The 20887-nt window shown below is 39.2% G+C and overlaps 1 protein-coding gene across 1 annotated transcript in view; it reads left to right on the forward strand.

Moving 5' to 3' along the window:
* The first annotated feature begins 335 nt into the window (after nt 1-335).
* GABRA2 (gamma-aminobutyric acid type A receptor subunit alpha2) overlaps nt 336-20887 on the forward strand; it is a 261837-nt gene continuing 241285 nt past the window's right edge. The window contains exons 1-3 of the mRNA XM_077477538.1: nt 336-2756; nt 3154-3258; nt 6219-6334. Coding sequence (XP_077333664.1) covers nt 3185-3258; nt 6219-6334 — 190 coding nt within the window. The 5' untranslated portion in view covers nt 336-2756; nt 3154-3184. The remainder of the gene's footprint in view (nt 2757-3153; nt 3259-6218; nt 6335-20887) is intronic.

Below are 20887 nucleotides of genomic sequence, written 5' to 3' on the forward strand. Positions count from 1 at the left end.
TGTATGTAGGGATGTGTATGGGATGTGTTGATGGATATATGTAGGGATGTGTATGGGATGTATGTATGGATGTGTATGGAATGTATGTAGGGATGTGTATAGAATGCATGTAGGGATGTGTATAGAATGTATGTAGGGATGTGTATGGAATGTATGTAGGGATGTGTATGGAATGTATGTAGGGATGTGTATAGAATGTATGTAGGGATGTGTATGGAATGTATGTAGGGATGTATGTATGTAGGGATGTGTATGGAATGTATGTAGGGATGTGTATGGAATGCATGTAGGGATGTGTACAGAATGTATGTAGGGATGTATATAGAATGTATGTAGGGATGTGTATGGAATGTATGTAGGGATGTATGTATGGAATGTATGTAGGGATGTATGTATGGAATGTATGTAGGGATGTATGTATGGAATGTATGTAGGGATGTGTATAGAATATATGTAGGGATGTGTGTGGAATGTATGTAGGGATGTGTATAGAATGCATGTAGGGATGTGTACAGAATGTATGTAGGGATGTGTATAGAATGTATGTAGGGATGTTTATAGAATGTATGTAGGGATGTGTATGGAATGTATGTAGGGATGTATGTAGGGATGTATGTATGGGATGTATGTAGGGATGTGTATGGAATGTATGTAGGGATGTATGTATGGAATGTATGTAGGGATGTATGTATGGAATGTATGTAGGGATGTGTATAGAATATATGTAGGGGTGTGTATGGAATGTATGTAGGGATGTATGTATGGAATGTATGTAGGGATGTATGTATGGAATGTATGTAGGGATGTATGTATGGAATGTATGTAGGGATGTGTATAGAATATATGTAGGGGTGTGTATGGAATGTATGTAGGGATGTATGTATGGAATGTATGTAGGGATGTGTATAGAATATATGTAGGGGTGTGTATGGAATGTATGTAGGGATGTATGTAGGGATGTATGTATGGAATGTATGTAGGGATGTATGTATGGAATGTATGTAGGGATGTATGTATGGAATGTATGTAGGGATGTATGTATGGAATGTATGTAGGGATGTGTATAGAATATATGTAGGGATGTGTGTGGAATGTATGTAGGGATGTGTATAGAATGCATGTAGGGATGTGTACAGAATGTATGTAGGGATGTGTATAGAATGTATGTAGGGATGTTTATAGAATGTATGTAGGGATGTGTATGGAATGTATGTAGGGATGTATGTAGGGATGTATGTATGGGATGTATGTAGGGATGTGTATGGAATGTATGTAGGGATGTATGTATGGAATGTATGTAGGGATGTATGTATGGAATGTATGTAGGGATGTGTATAGAATATATGTAGGGGTGTGTATGGAATGTATGTAGGGATGTATGTATGGAATGTATGTAGGGATGTATGTATGGAATGTATGTAGGGATGTATGTATGGAATGTATGTAGGGATGTGTATAGAATATATGTAGGGGTGTGTATGGAATGTATGTAGGGATGTATGTATGGAATGTATGTAGGGATGTGTATAGAATATATGTAGGGGTGTGTATGGAATGTATGTAGGGATGTATGTAGGGATGTATGTAGGGATGTATGTATGGAATGTATGTAGGGATGTATGTATGGAATGTATGTAGGGATGTGTATAGAATATATGTAGGGGTGTGTATGGAATGTATGTAGGGATGTATGTATGGAATGTATGTAGGGATGTATGTATGGAATGTATGTAGGGATGTATGTATGGAATGTATGTAGGGATGTGTATAGAATATATGTAGGGGTGTGTATGGAATGTATGTAGGGATGTATGTATGGAATGTATGTAGGGATGTGTATAGAATATATGTAGGGGTGTGTATGGAATGTATGTAGGGATGTATGTAGGGATGTATGTAGGGATGTATGTATGGAATGTATGTAGGGATGTATGTATGGAATGTATGTAGGGATGTGTATAGAATATATGTAGGGGTGTGTATGGAATGTATGTAGGGATGTGTATAGAATGTAGGGACGTGTTGATGGATATATGTAGGGATGTGTATGGAATGTATGTAGGGATGTGTATAGAATATATGTAGGGATGTGTATGGAATGTATGTAGGGATGTGTATAGAATATATGTAGGGATGTGTATGGAATGTATGTAGGGATGTGTATAGAATGTAGGGACGTGTTGATGGATATATGTAGGGATGTGTATGGAATGTATGTAGGGATGTGTATAGAATATATGTAGGGATGTGTATAGAATATATGTAGGGATGTGTATGGAATGTATGTAGGGATGTGTATAGAATATATGTAGGGATGTGTATGGAATGTAGGGACGTGTTGATGGATATATGTAGGGATAGTGCTGCATGTCTGGATGACGGCGCAGGCGCCCCCGCTCTTTGCAGATGTCGGAGGTGTAAGGAGGACTGGGAGCTCCCGGCCAGGCTGGCTCATGTCACAATCACACGCATCCCCGGACGAGCTGTCTCCGGCATCCTAGCATCAGGAGCGCTCCGCCGCCAATTCCTCCTCTCTCTCCTGTATACGGAGAGGGAACTCCCAGAGCCAGGCGCGCCCCCGCTACCACTCCAGCGCGGGCACCAAGCAAACATCAGCTCGCCCCCGGCTGAGAGAGAGAGAGACCCTCCTCCATTCAGAGCAGGCAGGATCTGTTCTCAGCGAGCCTCTGTGTACCGCAGCCGCTCTGCACCTCCAGCATCCTCCGTGCCGGCACCTTCCCCGCATCCCCAACCAGGTACACTCCAATTACCGGGGACCCCCAATGCTGGCACTGCCCGTGCCCAGGACAACTTGTGCTCCAGCCTGGCTTGGCTCTCCTATTGAGCCCAGCGATCTGCTCTACATTTCCATCCTTTGCTACATCCTCAGCTATGTATGCGGTCCCTGTGGTCCCTGGTGATGGTGGAGAGTCCATGTGTAGAGTGTTGACAAGTGGGGTAGTCACTCCAGCACATGGCATTGTGGCAGAGAAGAGTCCAGGTAGAAGAAGCTCTTACTACAGTCCTTATGGACTTTCCACCAGTCCTCCTGGACCATGCATGGTCACCTGGAAGTTCATGGCTCTGCTGTTGCTTGATGATCTTGTCTCTCCTAGGTGCTTCCCAATAATCTGATTTTGTTCTCTCCCTCAGGTTTTTATATAAAGACCCCACTGGAGTCACTATGGAAAGCAGGCTACCCTTCCATAAGAGGAACCTAGGCATGCTGCTCACCCTGTTCATGTGGCTATCAACAAGGTGAGCTCCTTATCTTCTTCACCTTATATCATGCATGGACTTTCTACATTGCGCTTATTTCAGCACTGGGCATTTTTTTGGGGTATTTTAATTAAAGCCTGCCTAACACTGATCCATAGAAACCAAGAGCTAATTGGAGCAAAATGCATTGTAAAGTCACATTAGTTTAAATCATTTGAGCTGCTGATGGCACCCAATGCCCCATAGCTCTTATCTTTAGGAGGCAGCCATGGGTTAATTATGCTCACAAATCAAATCACTTTATCTGACATAAGCACCAGTGGCAGGTGATGTAAAAAAAGTACAGGGAGAGTTGATGAAGCCAATGACAATATCGTATTTAACCCTATAATATCATAATTGAAGGCATTGAAAGAAAGTGCATGGCAAAAGACAAAACTGCTGGTACATCGAGGAGTTGCTGCTGACATGTTGACGCGTTCCCATTTGTTGGACATTGTCTTGTCCCTAGAAAAGTAGTCATGTGGCTTCTCGTATCCTCTAGATGGAGCTAGTATACAATGCCAAGCTCTTTCTCAATAAAACAGTGGGAGCTTTATTAGTCAAGTTTGTGTCTGATTGTTTTCTTGTTTCATAATGGCAACATAAATACATAGCGAGTGTTTTCTACAACTTATATTTATCCTGATGTTCCATTTGTCTGCTCAGCAAAAGGGGTAATAAAACTGCTGCTTTGCAGACGTAAAGTATTGTGCAGCTCCTAATATGACAGAGCTGTCCTTAAGGATGAAAGCATAAAATGCAATTTTCTATTTTTATATATGTTACCATCAGTACCTTTGTGCAGCTTGCTAATATTTGCATTTAGATGTAAATGCACTAGATAAGAACTAGATAATGCGATATGCTGAAACATTTTTTTTTTGTAATGCGTTATTTGTAGAACTATCAGTATACAGGTTTATATACCTCTATGTGTAGGAAAATAAATTGATAGAATTAAAATATAAATGTTAAGAACATCATTTAAAAACCATAGGCAAAGTGTTAATTAATGTAAATTCTAGACGTTGGTGACATAAGACATATTCACACATTCTTAATCACTGTATTGCGCATATAATGAATATCGTCTATGTATTGGCATTTTTACTCGAATTATGTAATTTCAGGATTCCAAGTCTCCTTGTTTCCTTATAAAAATTCTGACATTTAGTAACACAACTCTGGAACTCAGAATTAATATTTGTTGGACATTTATCATTTCCTTTGAATATTTAGAATGCAAAAATTGCAGATTAGTAGTTTTTGTACTTTGAGCTAAAGAAGGACAATGTGGCTTTAGAGGGATAAACATTTGGGTAACAAAAACTTATTTTGTTTTAGGTGTTGCTTTATTTCAAAGTACAGAAGCTACTAAAAACTATTTTTTGAATACTATATTAATCAAAGGACATCATACATTTTCAACAAATATTCGTGAATAACTTATATAGGAAACATTTTCAAGATAGGAATAATAATTTTATTGCATTAATTATAGGAAGTATATTTAAATATAGTATATCAATTTAGATTGTATACTGTTCCATGATATAAAAAGTGTAGCTATGTAATTGGTATCTGTTTTTAAATAGGGGATAATATAGAGAGGGCAAGTCTTGCACCTTGTGAAAAACTTGTTTTAATGTAGGCAGCCAATTAGAGTGTAAGGACCTGAAAAAAAAAAGATCTACTTGGTCTGGTTGGCTGTTTGACTTAATTGACGGTATATGGCTGTTATTAATAATATCTTAAAAACATACCATAATTATATACAGCCATTCCCCACTTTTAAGTACACAATGGGATTTATTTACTAAAGCTGGAAAGTGCAAAATCAGACTCCCGTCTGCATAGAAACCAATCAGCTTCCAGGTTTTATTACCAAAGCTTAATTGAACAATCTGGGGTTAGAAGCTCATTGGTTCCTATGCAGAAGGGAGTCTGATTTTGCACTTTCCAGCTTTAGTAAATAAACCCCATTGTGTACTTAAAAGTGTGGTATGCCTGCATAATATATAATATGTTTGCTAATTAAATTGTGATTGTGTGTTTATTAATAAAGTGCATCTGTCTACTTATAATACAAGTTTATAAAATGTATTTTCCAAATATACATGCCTTAGAAATGTAATATTATTATGGTACCCTTTGCATAATAGTATAATATTGTTATATATAAAATAAAAATAAAAATAAAATAATAATAATATTATGGCAGCCTTTGCATAGTAATCCCCATTTAAAAAGATTTCTGTTATTGTGTACTAGCATTATTAGTTATAGCAAATAAACCAACAAAGTGTGATCCAGTACTTGTCTTCCCCTAATGTTGCTCTGTTCTGTAGCTGTCAAGATAAAAACAAGACAGGGAAAGGCAGGATAAATACATACCACCCCTTTGACAAAGCATGTCCAGTTTGTGTGAAATGGCTGTTGGCTGCGTTTTTTTTTTTTTTGCTATTCTTTCCTATCTTGGTTTAGTTTAAAGTTGCACTTTTAGTGAACATCAAGAGCTGCAACACTCTTGTTTGATGTATCCATTAGCCTACTGCATTGGGTCCAGGTACCGCTAGGGAGCCATTTACTGAAGAAGATTTTGTGTTATTATTGCAGCCATATGTGCAGCCTTTCCTTCCACATCAAGGGGGTCATTTACAAAAAGTAGAACATTTTTTCACTTAGCCCAGCAGAGCTGTGTTCACGTCAAACACCCAGTCATGTGCGGGGGCATTAAATAAATAGTATCCTCCTCTGCACATAATTGGGGGTTTGAAGTGCCTACAGCTAAGTGACTTATTAGTAAGTCAGCCCCTAAGCCTTAGTAACTTACCAAAATGATCAATTGGCAGCAAATTCATCCTCTTTGTTGTGACGGTGTGCTATTCTTGTTATCGACCTATACACAAGTTTTAAATATATTAGTAATGCTTAACTATGAAATTATTTCTGCCTAGGCAAGTCCTTGCAGACAACATGGATGATGATGCAAAAAATAACATAACCATCTTCACAAGAATTCTAGACAGACTTCTGGATGGGTATGATAATCGTCTCAGGCCGGGATTAGGAGGTAATGTTTCTATAATAGAGTTACTTATGAAATCATGGAACTGATGTGAAAATGAAGGAGTACAATTTAAATTGTTGTTCCAGCAATAATTGTACATGGTTGGCTAACACTCGGGGAAATTTAATGTTCGGTTTATGCTTCTCTATGCCAAGAATTTCTGGGAATTGCAGTTCCTTAGTAGTGATGGCTCTTTGCAATGTTTCTTTAAAAAACAAAAACAAAAAACAATGTTTATTTCTAATTCCTTTTTATCCTTTTTGGTCATCACAACTGATGCATTGGGGTTGTTTTACTATAACTGGAGAGTGCAAAATCTGGTGCAGCTCTGCATAGAAACCAATCTGCTTTCAGTTTTTTTGTCAAAGCACTTCAGCCCCGGAAGGATTTACCCCTTTCCTGACCAGGCCATTATTTTGTGATACGGCACTGCATTATTTTAACTGACAATTTCATGGACGTGCGATGCTATACCTAAATAAAATGTATGTCCTTTTTCCCCACAAATAGAGCTTTCTTTTGGTGGTATTTGATCACCTCTGCGGTTCTTATTTTTTTTTTGCTATAAACAAATTAAGACCAACAATTGTGAAAAAAAAAAAACACAATTTTTTTTACTTTCTGCTATAAAACACACCCAATAAAAAAAATTAAAAAATTTAATTTCTTCATCAATTTAGGCCAATATGCATTCTGCTACATATTTTTAGTTAAAAAACCCCCGAAAAAGCATATATTGATTGGTTTGCACAAAAGTTATAGCGTCTGCAAAATAGGGGATAGATTTATGGCATTTTTAATATACGGTATATATATTTTTAATAAAAACATATTTTTTTTTTACTAGTAATGGCAGTGATCATTGATTTTTAGCGGGACTGCGACATTGCGGCAGACAGATCATACACCTAACTGACATTTTTGACACTTTTTTGGGAACTAGTGAAATTATTACAGTGATCGGTGCTAAAAATATACACTGACATTGTACTAATGACACTGGCAGGGAAGGGTCTAACATCAGTGATCAAAGGGTTAAATGTGTTCCCTCAGTGTGTTTACTAACTGTATGGCGGATGGGCTGCTCGGGTCAATACACCGATCCATCTTCCTGCATAACAGAAAGACAGGATCTCTGTGTGATCCCTTGCTCCCCTGTCTGCTGGTTGGCTCCCCTGCTGGCCAATGGGCGTGCCCACAATACGCCGCATACAAGCCCAACGTACACCTTCAGTGATTCGCACAGGCGAGCCAACCTGCCGCAGTATAACTGCGGAGGCTGGCTGGCAAGCGGTTACTGTATGTGTTACTAAATCCACAACTAATATCAGTCTGTTTATGCAGTAAATAATGCTTGTTATACTCTCTGTGGAACCTAAGGGATTAATCCTCTCCGTTGTGTAAAAAGGCTGTTTGATTCTGACTTCTTTGATCCTCCCCTTCTTCCACAGTCCCCAAAACATCTCCTAATAGAACAGAGCCTTAGAGGCAAGCTGCACATGCTCAGTTTGGTGTGTATTGCTAGTGTTTTTTTTTCTTGGGAGAGTGCATGTGATCAGCACAGGGCCAATCAGCACTGTCCAGGCAGAGGACAAGTTTTAAGCAGACATTGATTGTCTATATGAAGTGAGCCAGCAGAGCTTCCACCCATTTATTAACCTCTGGAGCAATTGCTCTTGCAGAGTGCAACAGCAAAGTGCACAGTCTATTTGCTTTTAGTAAATCATCCCCATAGAACCAAGCAAGGTTGTACAGCATAGAATGTATGGCAAGAGGCTGAGATTCTGTGCTATACAAGCTTGGGGCAGTTTTTCAAAAACAAGTTAATGGTAAATTCAGCAAACTATGTGACCCTTAGCACAGCAACTGTGTTTCTTAGTTTGCAGATTGACCATCATTGCCACTTAGTGTTTCATTTTAAATATGTCGCTTTTGAAACTCTTTATATGTGTATCTCTTAGATTACATAATTACATAGTAGGTGAGATTAAAAAAATACATAAGTCCATCAAGTTCAACCCATGTGTGTGATTATATGTCAGTATTACATTGTATATCTCTGTATGTTGCGGTCGTTCAGGTGCTTATCTAATAGTTTCTTGAAACGATCAATGCCCCTCGCTGAGACCACCGCCTGTGAAAGGGAATTCCACATCCTTGCCGCTCTTACAGTAAAGAACCCTCTACGTAGTTCAAGGTAAAGATTAGGGCTGCATATTCTGTAAGTCAGGTTTCCAAATGTGCTTCCGCTATCAGTTTTTCGGTAATTCTGTTTTTTGAATATGATATATATTCTATTATACACTTTTGTAAAACATTTTTTTTAAGCCCTAGGTCAGTCTTTCTTAACCTTTTAACCCCTGAGGAACCCTTGATAAAATGTTCACACCCCAGGAGACCACTGCTAAATGTGAATACATCTTCAGCTCACAGCACATTTGCATCATCAGTTAGATGCTGTATCTATACAGACATACCCCACTTTTAAGTACACAATGGGGTTTATTTACTAAAGCTGGAAAGTGCAAAATCAGGCTCACTTCTGCATAGAAACCAATGAGCTTCCAGGTTTTATTACCAAAGGTTAATTGAAGAAGCCGGGGTTAGAAGCTCATTGGTTTCTATGCAGAAGTGAGCCTGATTTTGCAATTTCCAGCTTTGGTAAATAAACCCCATTGTGTACTTAAAAGTGGGGTATGCCTGTAATTAATTAAACAATAATTTATGTGGCATTTCAACAGTTTTTGACATGCCAAGTGGATCATTTTTGGGCTCCCTTCCATTGGTAGCCAATAGGAGGAAGAATACCCCTTCACATTACAGTAAAACCTTGGATTGCATGCATAATTCGTTCCAGAAACATGCTTGTAATACAAAGCACTTTTTTATCAAAGCAAATTGTAGTGGTCTTTTGGAAGAATTCCACCTTCAGGGACAGCACAAAGTATAAAATGTTTCAGCTGTAACTTATCCAAGAGAAAGGGGCAGAGGATCCATTGGTCTGAGACCACTGGCTCTACCCATTACATTGGACCTGTAACTATACAGGCACTGTCTGATGAGAAGTCAGTCAACCACTATTTATTTGCTCAAAGAATCCTTGGCAATCTCAGGAGGGATCCTAGAGATCCATGGAACCCTGGCTCAGAAAGGCTGTCCTAGGTAATAAATGTTTAGAAGTGTGGGTTGATTTCAAACCACCTACACTGGCGAAGTGCAACCAATAATAAGAGAGCTCTGTAAGTGCCGAGTGTAATCATTAGATCTTTAACCTCTTGCCGTCCGCGCTATAGCCGAATGACGGCCACAGTGTGGACCTGAATTTCCAGGAGGCCATCATATGACAGCCTCCCCTTTGCACATGCCCCGTGTTCCCCCTGCTTGTCCTAGACCCCTTACCACATGCCCAGCTGTCAGCCAATGACAGCTGATCATATGATGTAAACATAAGCTCGGTTTTCCTCATGGTGACAGCGTGAGGAGAAAAAAAAGCCGATCACTGGCTTATCTGCAAGGGACATCAGTCCTGAAGAGGAAGAGGCAATTCTGCCTAATCTGTGCCCATCAGTACCCCCTGCCAGTGCCACCTGCCTGTGCACACAGTGCTCACCAGTGCCACCTATCGATGTCGATGAGTGCCACCTATCAATTCCCACAAGTGCCACCTATCAATGCCCACTGGTGGCGCCAATCAGTGCCACCTAGCAGTGCTGCCTATCAGTGTAACCGATCCGTGCTCATTATTGCCATGCATCAGTGCCCATCACTGCCATCTATTGGTGCCCATCAGTGCCGCCTCATCAGCATACATCAGTGAAGGAGAAAAATGATCTGTTTGCAAAATTATACAAAAAAACAAAACAATTACAATTCTGACATTTTAGATTTTTTTTAAGAAAGAATAAAAATAAAATTTGAGTACAGTGTTGTATGACCGCGCAATTGTCATTCAAAGTGCATCAGCGCTGAAAGCGGAAAATTGGTCTGGGCAGGAGGGGATTTAAGTGCCCAGTAAGCAAGTGGTTAAAGAAGTATGAACCCCCAACCAAAAATCTAATGTATTACAGCTTACCAATCTTTAGATGTGGTGACCACATTCATTTTCTTTTTTTTTAGCTTTTTTTTCCTTCTGTTTTCACCAGTGATCTGGCCAATAACACACCTCCTGTATTAGAATACCCCCACACTTGAAGAATGAGCACAGGGGCCACATTTGTGCAGCAGCATTGGCAATCTGAGGGGAGTGTTAGATGTACTAGCTTATTCAAATACACTAACAAATTGAAGCCAAACTCCAGATCACACTTTATAAGCAGTTATGGTTTCTTGAGGAGCAAGCCACATTCCCCATCATGGGTGGGACCCAGATCTTCTCCTCTCCTGAAGGAAATCAAACATTTTTAGGTTTTGATAGTGAAGGAAATGAAATGATTTCTAATGTATATCTGTTTTTTTTCATGAATAAATAAAAACTGATCATTGTAAGCAATTCAGCCTGTATCAAATTGTTTGTCTCAGCCCTGTAACTGACACATCTGCAGGGGAGGTTGTTTTGTTGAAGAACAACAGAGTTATTGGCCAGATCACCAGATCACCAGATCATCAGGTGAAAATAGCCTAAAAAAGAAAAGTAATGCAGCCATCACATCTAAGAATTGCTAAGCTGCAATATAATAAATATTTGCTTTTGCATTTAAAACCACTTTAATTATGTACTGATTGGCACATCATATCTTTAAAAGGGTAATGTAGTTTTAACCACATTTTGAAAGCATGCATTATGTAGATGATGTCTTGGCAAACAGTAAGCATAATGCTGTTGCTTTCTAACTACTTGGCTTACATAGGTCTAGCTAAGTGCTGCTATCTTTTGACTCTGTAGGGCTGATTTACTAAAGCAATAGAAGCCGTTGATTTGGCAAAGTGGATTTTCTTTATGAGAGTGTATGTTCCCTTTGGAAATTGAATTTTATAGGGTAAAGTGTATTCTTATTTAAATGCCAATCATGTGCAAGGGACCTTCAAGAGCGGAATTTTTGCTAGCATATGACTGGATGATTAAAGTGAGCTTTACTTTATTTACTAAGTTCAGTGAGCATTCACTTTCCAAGTGAATATTCATGTAGCTAGTCACCCCCAATATATACTGTAACTTGGGGGGAAGGTGTCCAATGTAGAGAGGAAGGATGAGGAAGCAGTGTCAGTAGTAGGTTGACCCACAACTTACACACAACACACAACGTCCTACACAGATCCGCCTTCCTGTACTTTATCTCAGAGTAGACACTTTTATCTAAGCTTTTAAAGTGTCTAAAGCTGGCTATACACCAAAAGATTTATATATTTATTTTATTTTATTGTTTTAAAAACCTGTCTGATTTTCTAATTGCTAGTGGGGTCAAATCAATGTTTGTTTTTGATCCCAGTAACAAGAAAATTGGAAGAAGAAGGATGGAAAATCTTTGTTTGGTAAATTACATTCATTCCCAAATCGAATGTTACTTTCATAATTTTCGACTGGCATTTGTTCAGTCATCGAATGTACAAAGAATTTTCATACGAATGTTCATACATACTGTACTGTGTATAGCCAACGTAAAGCTGAAATCCCCTAAAAAAAAAAAATTAAAAGTCAGCAGTTATACTACAGCTGCTGACTTTTAATAATCGGACACTTACCTGTCCCAGGGTCCAACGATGCGGGGGAACGAAGCCCCGCTCCTCTCCCCCTCCTCTCTGTGGCGCCGGCATTGTCACTGTGGGTGCCGGCTGTGGCTTCACAGCCGGGCACGCACTGCACATGCGTGAGCCCCCGCAGCACGCTGTGACTGGCCTAGCAATCATCTGGGACCTGTGACGTGTCCCAGATGATTGCTGAGAGGGAGGGGGGAAGGTGAACTTGCCTCCTGCGCAGCAGGAGGAAGTGGGAGCTGGAACCCTCTAAATAGAGGGTTTCCGCTCCCCCCCCCAAAAAAATGACATGCCAAATGTGGCATGTCAGGGGGTCACCTTCCCATAAAGCAGAAGTTCCATTTTGGGTGGAACTCCGCTTTACTTTAAAAAAAAAAAGGGGTAAAGCTTTATACTTTATACTGCTTACTATGTACGTAGGGGGTGTAGCTAAGATTACACTTATCTTAATTATATAAAAGTTTAGTAAATATATAGGTACTGTAAGGTAAAACATGATTTTAGAGCAAATTCACACCTATACACACACATTAATGGCTGTATATATTTTTGTTGCACTAGTTTAGCTTGCTTTAATATGATGTTTAATGTACAGTAACCTTTAATTTTAACAGCATGAATTTAGCTTATTGGCTTATCTGTTTCTGATTTTCACTATTGAAAATAAGAAAAAATGTGGTATGCTCCTTTGAACCCCTTACCAAACCATTACAACACTGCTTATGTTAAAATATTTTTAAACCCAAGAACACAAATGGAATATATTGGAGCATGCCAGTCCTTAGTTGAGGGGGCTGCATTCGTTTTTATCAGACTATTTTTACTTGGCGATCCTGCTGTTAAAGCAGTATTAACCCCAGAGACAAACATTTATTATATTGCAGCTTAGCAATTCTTAGATGTGATGGCTGTATTCGTTTTTTTTCTAGGCCTTCCTTCCTTTATTTTCGCTTGGCGATCTAGCCAGTTAGTCTGTTGTTTTTCAAAAGAACAAGCTCTCCTGCAGATGTTTAGTTAAGGAGATGCAAGAAACCATTCATCACTGACAGGGATGCTTACAATAATCATCTTTTATTTATTTATGTAAATCCTTTTTCCCAAATGGAAAACAAAAACAGTTTGCTGTAACTGATTATACAGTGTTAGCTGGAGATTGGCTTCAATTTGTTAGTGTGTTTAAATATGCTAGTACATCTATCGCTTGCCTCCCCCCCAGACTGGCAATGCTGCTGTCCGAAAGGTGCCCTTCTGTTTCATCATCAAGAGTGGAGGCACTCTAATACAGGAGGTGTGTTATTGGCCAGATCATCAGATGAAAGCAGAAGAAAAAAAATGCCTAAAAAAGAAAACGAATGCAGCCCCCACATGTAATAATATGGTAAACTGCAGTATATTACATTTTTGGTTTTAATACATTTCTGTCCTAAGGTGACAACGCTCTCTCATTTATGTAATGAATAAATATTCCTGCGCTACCATGTAAAAAGTATAAAAAAATGAACTGCTGTAGACACCGAATGTGGATCAAACCGTATCCACTACAAATAGTATTAGATTAAGAGGGTGGTGTTGCGCTGTTCTACAGAGTAGTAAGATAGGAAAAATAGTGATGAAAATGAGGCAGATACGTTACTATAATCCGCAGTACTGGTAGAGAGCCAGTAAGTGCAGAGTGCAACAGATATAGTTCTTCAGTATAGGGAAACAGGGAATGTATTTTAATAATACTAGAATAAAGTAAAATTAGAGTATAGATTAAAGTGTAGTAAAAGTTCATATAATACGATCCTGTGCACAAAGATGTATCAGTATCTACACCATTCAATTAAGATGCTACATAACATCAGAAAAACATACCACAGTGCAAAACATGCAAAATATCATCTGTGCAAATAATGCAAATGTAATCAATAATATATAAAAATCTGTGCAAAAAATCCATAATAGTGCAAAGTGAATGATATCAAAAAAATCTATGATATATATACAGTACACTACGGAGTTGTAAAGGTAGTGATACCATGCAAGAAAGAACAATATTCATACGTTCTGTGAACCTAACCTGTGCAAAGTAATGCAAACAACAGTGTAACAGCTGTTATATGAATTTCTATCACACAAATAATAGATTACATTTGTGAAAATCCAACAAAAAATAAAATAAAAATAAGCGATAGTCTATTTATCCAAAAAAATCTTCTACTGTATTTATCGGCGTATAACACGCACCCCAAGTTTAGGAGGGAATTTAAAAGATTTTTTTTTTTTTAGGAGGGAAGTTTAAGGAAAAAAACTTACATTTAAGTGCCCATCAATGCAGCCTCATCAGTGTCAATTGTAGCCTTGTCAGTCATTTGCAGCCTTCTATTGCAGTCTTGTCAGTCATTTGCTGTCTTCTATTGCAGCCTTGCCAGTCATTTGCAGCCTCGTTAGTGTGTTTGCCATTTAAAAATGGCACCGCCGAGATACAGAGTGGATGTACTGTGTATCTTGGCGGCGCTCAGTAGGTCTCGGCGGCCTTCGGGTATTTTCAGCCGCAGTCAGCCATTCTCGGCTATTTTCGGCCGTTCTCGCCTATTTTCGGCTGTTCTCGCCTATTTTCGGCCATTCTCGCCTATTTTCTGCTGTTCTCTGCTATTTTTGCCCGTTCTCGCCTATTTTCAGCCATTCTCGGCTATTTTCGGCCACACTTGGCCCTTCTCAGGCGGCTTTTGGCTTTCCGAAAGCCACTGAGAATAGCCGAAGATAGTTGAGAACGGCCGAAGATAGCCGAGAACGGCCAAAGATAGACGAAAATACCCGGAAGCCGCAGAGAGCGTCAGAAGGGGATAGAAACAGCGGGGGATCGGCGTATAACACGCACCCCTGATTTCCCCCTGATTTTAGGGGAAAAAAGTGTGTGTTATACATTCGAAAAATACGGTATATATAAATCGGCATATAAATATATTAACGTTCAGCCATGCATATAGTGCAAATCTTCCAAAGTGCAGGTGCTTCACTGTGCAAGTATTTTAGATGTGCAACAAATCCAAAAAGGTGAAAACATCCAGGTGTTTCTCCACTTCGTGCAAACACACACTGATAGGTGGTGGCCCCTTACCTTGCGGTAAAGAGGTAACCGCATGTTCACAAACACTGGATGTATTAGGTTCTTCTCCCCATATCCCCAGATAGTCATCCCAATGGGTCTTCATTTTTCTTTTACGTCTGTTCTGAACACATGGGGAGAGTTCCCACTGAGAGACAAAGACGTAAAAGAAAAATAAGGAAATTTCACTTTATTATGGATTTTTTGCACAGATTTTTATGTATTATTGTTTACATTTGCATTATTTGCCCAGATGATATTTTGCATGTTTTCCACTGTGGTATGTTTTTCTGATGTTATGTAGCACTTTATTTGAATGTTGTAGATACTGATACATTTTTGTGCACAGAATCGTATTATATGAACTTTTACTACACTTTAATCTATACTCAAATTTTCCTTTTTCTAGTATTATTAAAATACATTCCCTGTTTCCCTATACTGAAGAACTATATCTGTTGCACTTTGCACTTACTGGCTCTCTACCAGTACTGCGGATTATAGTATCGTATCTCCCTCATTTTCATCACTATTTTGCCTATCTTACTACTCTGTAAAACAGCGCAACACCACCCTCTTCATCTAATACTATTTGTAGTGGATACGGTTTGATCCACATTCGGTGTCTGCAGCAATTCATTTTTTTGATACTTTTTACTCTGTAGAACAACGCAACACCACCCTCTTAATCTAACGCTCTCTCATTGTACAGCATCTTTGGAGGAGCAGTGTTGTCACCCAAGAACAGGAGGTGTGTTAGTACTTCGGAACACCTACCCCTCTCTTCATCTCCAAGACATATAGGATGTATTATATTTCGTAGAACTTATCTCTTTTTGCTGGAGATAAGAAACATGCAAGCTCACTGGTTTTATTGCAGGATCAATGATTTTTTATTTATTTTTTTGCTTGCACTTACTGAACAAATATACCAAAACACTTTCATTGATATTTTTAAAAGACCAAAATTGTTAGGGTTTATATGCACTTTAATGGATTATTAGAGGAGCCCCATGGGCACCTTCACCTTATGCTGCTAAAAGCCACAGGGTTTATATTTTGTTCATTTAATAAATCTGATCCATCACAGCTTTTTTTTTAATGTGTTCTGCGCAATACGACCTTCTACCTTTGGAATGCTTTGCTAGTTAATTGTGGCAAAGCCATAGGCCCCAGGGCCCCCCATAGTTGTGGGTTAGCTAAAACAAAAAACAGACAAGTTATATATTGCTGCTGGGCTCGGGTTTAATTTGCTGTGTTTCAGAATTGTAATCCCAAAGTGTACAACCTCCCTCTGTTTATTGTCTGGCCTCTAGCCAGTAAGGGAAAAAGGATTATTGAGGTTTGTTGGTTTATAGTTATAAATGGGCTACCACATGCATTAAGAGGCAGACCCCTGTCACTCATGATTATTGCAGTTACTAATAGAAAATCCTGTACCCGCTATATTTCTAATAAAGAAAATAATCACAAGTAAAGAGGGGGGGTTAATTAACCACTTGCCAACCGCTGCACGCCGATATATGTTGGCGCAATGGCTTCGGTGGGCAAACGGGCGTACCTGTACGTCCTCTTTAATTGGCCACATACAGTGTGACCGTGCCTGCAGGACCCGCAGACTTGATGTCCGCCGGTGTCCCGGTGATAGTGTCGCGGAGCTTCAGAACGGGGAGATGCCTATGTAAACAAGGCATTTCCCCCGTTACATGACAGGGATCTACTTCTCCCTGTCATCAGGAGCAGTGATCGCTGCCATGTCAGTGGTAGCCCATAACCCCTACAGTTAGAATCACTCCCTAGGACACACTTAACCCCTTGATCGCCCCTAATCTATAACCCTTCCCTGCCAGTGTCATTTACGCAGTAATCAGTGCATTTTTATAGCACTGGTCGCTGTATAAATTACATTGGACCCAAAATAGTGTCAAAAGTGTCCGATATGTCCGTCATAATGTCGCAGTCATGATAAAAATCGCAGATTGCCGCCATTACTAACAAAAAATAATAATAATAAAAATGCCATAGAACTATCCCCTATTTTGTAGACGCTATAACTCAGGGCTTGACAAGTTTGCTTGGAATCTAGGAGCCAGCTAAAAAAGTTAGGAGCCAGGTCCATAACGGCAATCCGGACCTGTCCCTGGCCTGACATGGAGACGAGTGAGGGGAAGATAGCGCCAACCCCCCCCCCCCCCCCCCACCTGTCTCCAAGTCATTGCCCATAGCTCTTAGAGGGACATTTTATTTATTTTATTTTTTTCAAATGACAATTGTTTTTTTTTTATTGCATTTTAGTGTAAATATGAGATCTGAGGTCTCTCTGACCCCAGATCTCATATTTAAGAGGACCTGTCATGCTTTTTTCTATTACAAGGGATTTTTACATTCCTTGTAATAGGAATAAAAGTGACAATTTTTTTTTTAAAGAACAGTGAAAAAATAAAAAGTTAAAATAAGAAAAAACATTTTTTTTAAATGCGCCCTGTCCCGCTAAGCTTGCGTGCAGAAGCGAACGCATACGTGAGTAGCGCCCGCATAGGAAAGCGGTGTTCAAACCACATGTGAGGTATCGCCGTGATTGGTAGAGCGAGAGCAATAATTCTAGCCCTAGACCTCCTCTGTAACTCAAAACATGCAACCTGTAGAATTTTTTAAACGTCGCCTATGGAGATTTTAAAGGGTAAATGTTTGTCGCCATTCCATGAGCGGACACAATTTTGAAGCGTGACATGTTGGGTATCAATTTACTCGGCGTAACATTATTTTTCACAATATAAAAAAAATTGGGCTAACTTTACTGTTGTCTTATTTTTTTAATTAAATAAATAATTTTTCCCCAAAAAAGTGCGCTTGTAAGTCCGCTGCACAAATACGGTGTGACAGACAGTATTGCAACGACCACCATTTTATTCTCTAGGTTGTTAGAATAAAACATATATATAATCTTTAGGCGTTCTAAGTAAAGGGGAGGAGATGGGTGGGCAGTGAAAGCTCCATTAGCATTGCTGGCTGTCATACCAACAGCCACCACTAGAGGGCGCCAGATTCCAGAAGGAAACATAGGACCGCAGAAGGCCTCAAAGCCGCGGCCTCAATTACCGGCTGGCGGCGGCACGGCCTGACACGATCACGCCGGAGGGTGCACGGAAACAGGATACCCCCAGCTGTGCTTCCCCAGGCGCCAGGTCGCTAATTCTAGTCGCAAATGCGACCTGGCGCCCGGGGTTTGTCGAGCCCTCCCCTGATATAAACCAATCAATATACGCTTATTGTGATTTATTTTGAATGTAGAATACATATCGTCCTGAACTGAGGAAAATTTTTTTTTTATATATATTTTTGGGGATATTTATTATAGCAAAAAGTAAAAAAAAAAAAATATATATATATATATATATATATATATATTTTTTAATTGTTGCTCTTTTTTTGTTTATAGCGCAAAAAATAAAAACCGCAGAGGTGATCAAATACCACCAAAAGAAAGCGCTATTTTTGGGAAAAAAAGGACATTAATTTTGTTTGGGTGTAATGTCACAGGGCCGCGCAATTGTCAGTTAAAGTGACTCAATGCCGAATCACAAAAAGTGCTCTGGTCAGGAAAGTGGTAAAATCTTCCGGGGCTGAATCGGTTAAACAATTCACACATAAGCATTATTCACTAAAGAAACAGCATGGAGCTTGGTGACTTTTTGTCTTAGTTTACCCATGGTTTGGGGGGTCAGTTGTTTCTAATATGTTGCATGTGGTCTGTGTTCATTCTCTAGTACAGTCTTACCATTTTTTTTTACTTTGAAGGAACCCTTAAAATAATTTTCAGGTCTCAGGGAACCCCTGTTAAATATTATTATATCTGAACCTTATAACACATTAGTGTGATGAGTAACTTGGAAATGTAATCATAAAAACAATGCTTTATATGATTAAATCAAATGTAGCGGTACCCCCATAGGGGCTTCTGAGAGTTGTGGCCCACCTGTCACCCTATCACGTACGGCATTCAATTCTCAGTCATTCTAAGACAAGAACAGTTCATGTGCTTGTTTTTTGCTTGTTTTATTGAGGGGATTTAACTTGGATGAGACAAAGAAAATATGGGATGCCCGATGAATTGTAGAACAATCCATTTATGGGAAAAGGGCAATGAGAATGGGAAGGTAGGGCAGTTTGCTGAGGCTGGCCATAATGCTAATCCGAAACTCAAAGAATTGTGTGTCTGACTATCTCGGTACTAATAACAAACAAATGAATAATATAAAAAACTATTACATAAAACAACAAACAAGGTATATTAAAACAACAATTAAGAAAAAATGATTTTCAAATGGCAGATTCTCAGGGTACTTGAAAATATCTGTTGTTGAAACAGTTCTCAAAATTGACATTAGTTTTACAGATAACTGCTTCTTCAGGAGAACTATTCTGTAAAGTAGATAATAGAATGAGGCATAGATCGAATACATAATATTCAAAAATTCACACAATAAAATTCAGTAAGTTATACAAGAACTAAAAATAAATTATTATCAAAAAATTGCTCACCAGGCTGCAGGAATGGCCTATGTGTGAAACCACTGGCCCGAACTAGAGACTCCTCCCGCGGCAGACAGGGGGGATGTATATGGGTATGAGTCTAAATAAGAAAGGTGACATATAATAATAATGCACAAATCTGATGTAAAGGGTCACCATCCAAGGAGGGAAGAGGGAATACGGGGAGGGAAAGGGGGAGGGGGGGGGAAAAGGGGAGGAAAAGGGGGGGAGGGAAAGGAGGAGGGGGGAAAAAGGGGAGGAAAAAAGGGGGGAGAGGGGAGTTGGGCAACCTGGTGAGCAATTTGTTAATAATAATTTCTTTTTATTTCTTGTATGACTTGCTGAATTTTATTGTATGCATTTTTGATTATTATGTATTCGATCTATGCCTCATTCTATTATTTACTTTACAGAATAATTCTCCTGAAGAAGCGGTTATCCGCGAAACTAGTAGAGAACCCTATCAATTTTGAGAATTGTTTCAACAACAGTTACTTTCTAGGAGTACCCTGAGTATCTGCCATTTGAAAATCATTTTTTCTTAATTGTTGTTTTAATATACCTTGTTTATTGTTTTATGTAATAAATATTTTTTTTATATTATTCATTTGTTTGTTATTAGTACCGAGATAGTCCATCACACAATTTTTTGAGTTTGGGATAAGCATTACGGCCAGCCTCAGTAAACTGCCCTACCTTCCCATTCTCATTGCTCTTTTCCCATATATCAATTTGGATGATGGTACCCTGTTATTTTTTTTGTATTAAAAATCCTTTACATGAGGCTATACTCTCAATTTCATAGAACAATCCATTGGTGAATTGTTGAACAATCAATTCGGACGAACTATGTAAACTCCCTGTACACATCACTACTTCAGTCTCCTCCAGCAATTTCCTTTTCCTACCTCCTGTACAACTCTTGACTCTCAGGTTCAGCTAGCACTAAATGGTTAGGCCTGATTCTGACTCAGCCAGACCTTAGCAACCGCCCTTTGCAGGCAGGTAGTCACCAGCTGAGACTCTAAGCCACTCTCAGCCCCCACAATCCAAAACAAACAGGCCCAGCTACCAGACAGGCCTGTCTAAATTTACCTTACCTATACACAAAAATCTTATTCTAGCACGCACCTAAGCAGAGGGTGCTACATAAAAATAAACAAATAGTAGTGACCAGAAAAAAGCAGTCTGTGAAAAGTGTAGTACTTCCTTTCAGTGGGTGGTTAGAAGAGAAACCCCCC

The sequence above is a fragment of the Lithobates pipiens genome, unplaced genomic scaffold (assembly GCF_037356315.1).
Source record: "Lithobates pipiens isolate NorthernLeopardFrog02 unplaced genomic scaffold, aLitPip1_a1.2 Scaffold_13, whole genome shotgun sequence".
In the NCBI taxonomy this organism is placed as follows: domain Eukaryota; kingdom Metazoa; phylum Chordata; class Amphibia; order Anura; family Ranidae; genus Lithobates; species Lithobates pipiens.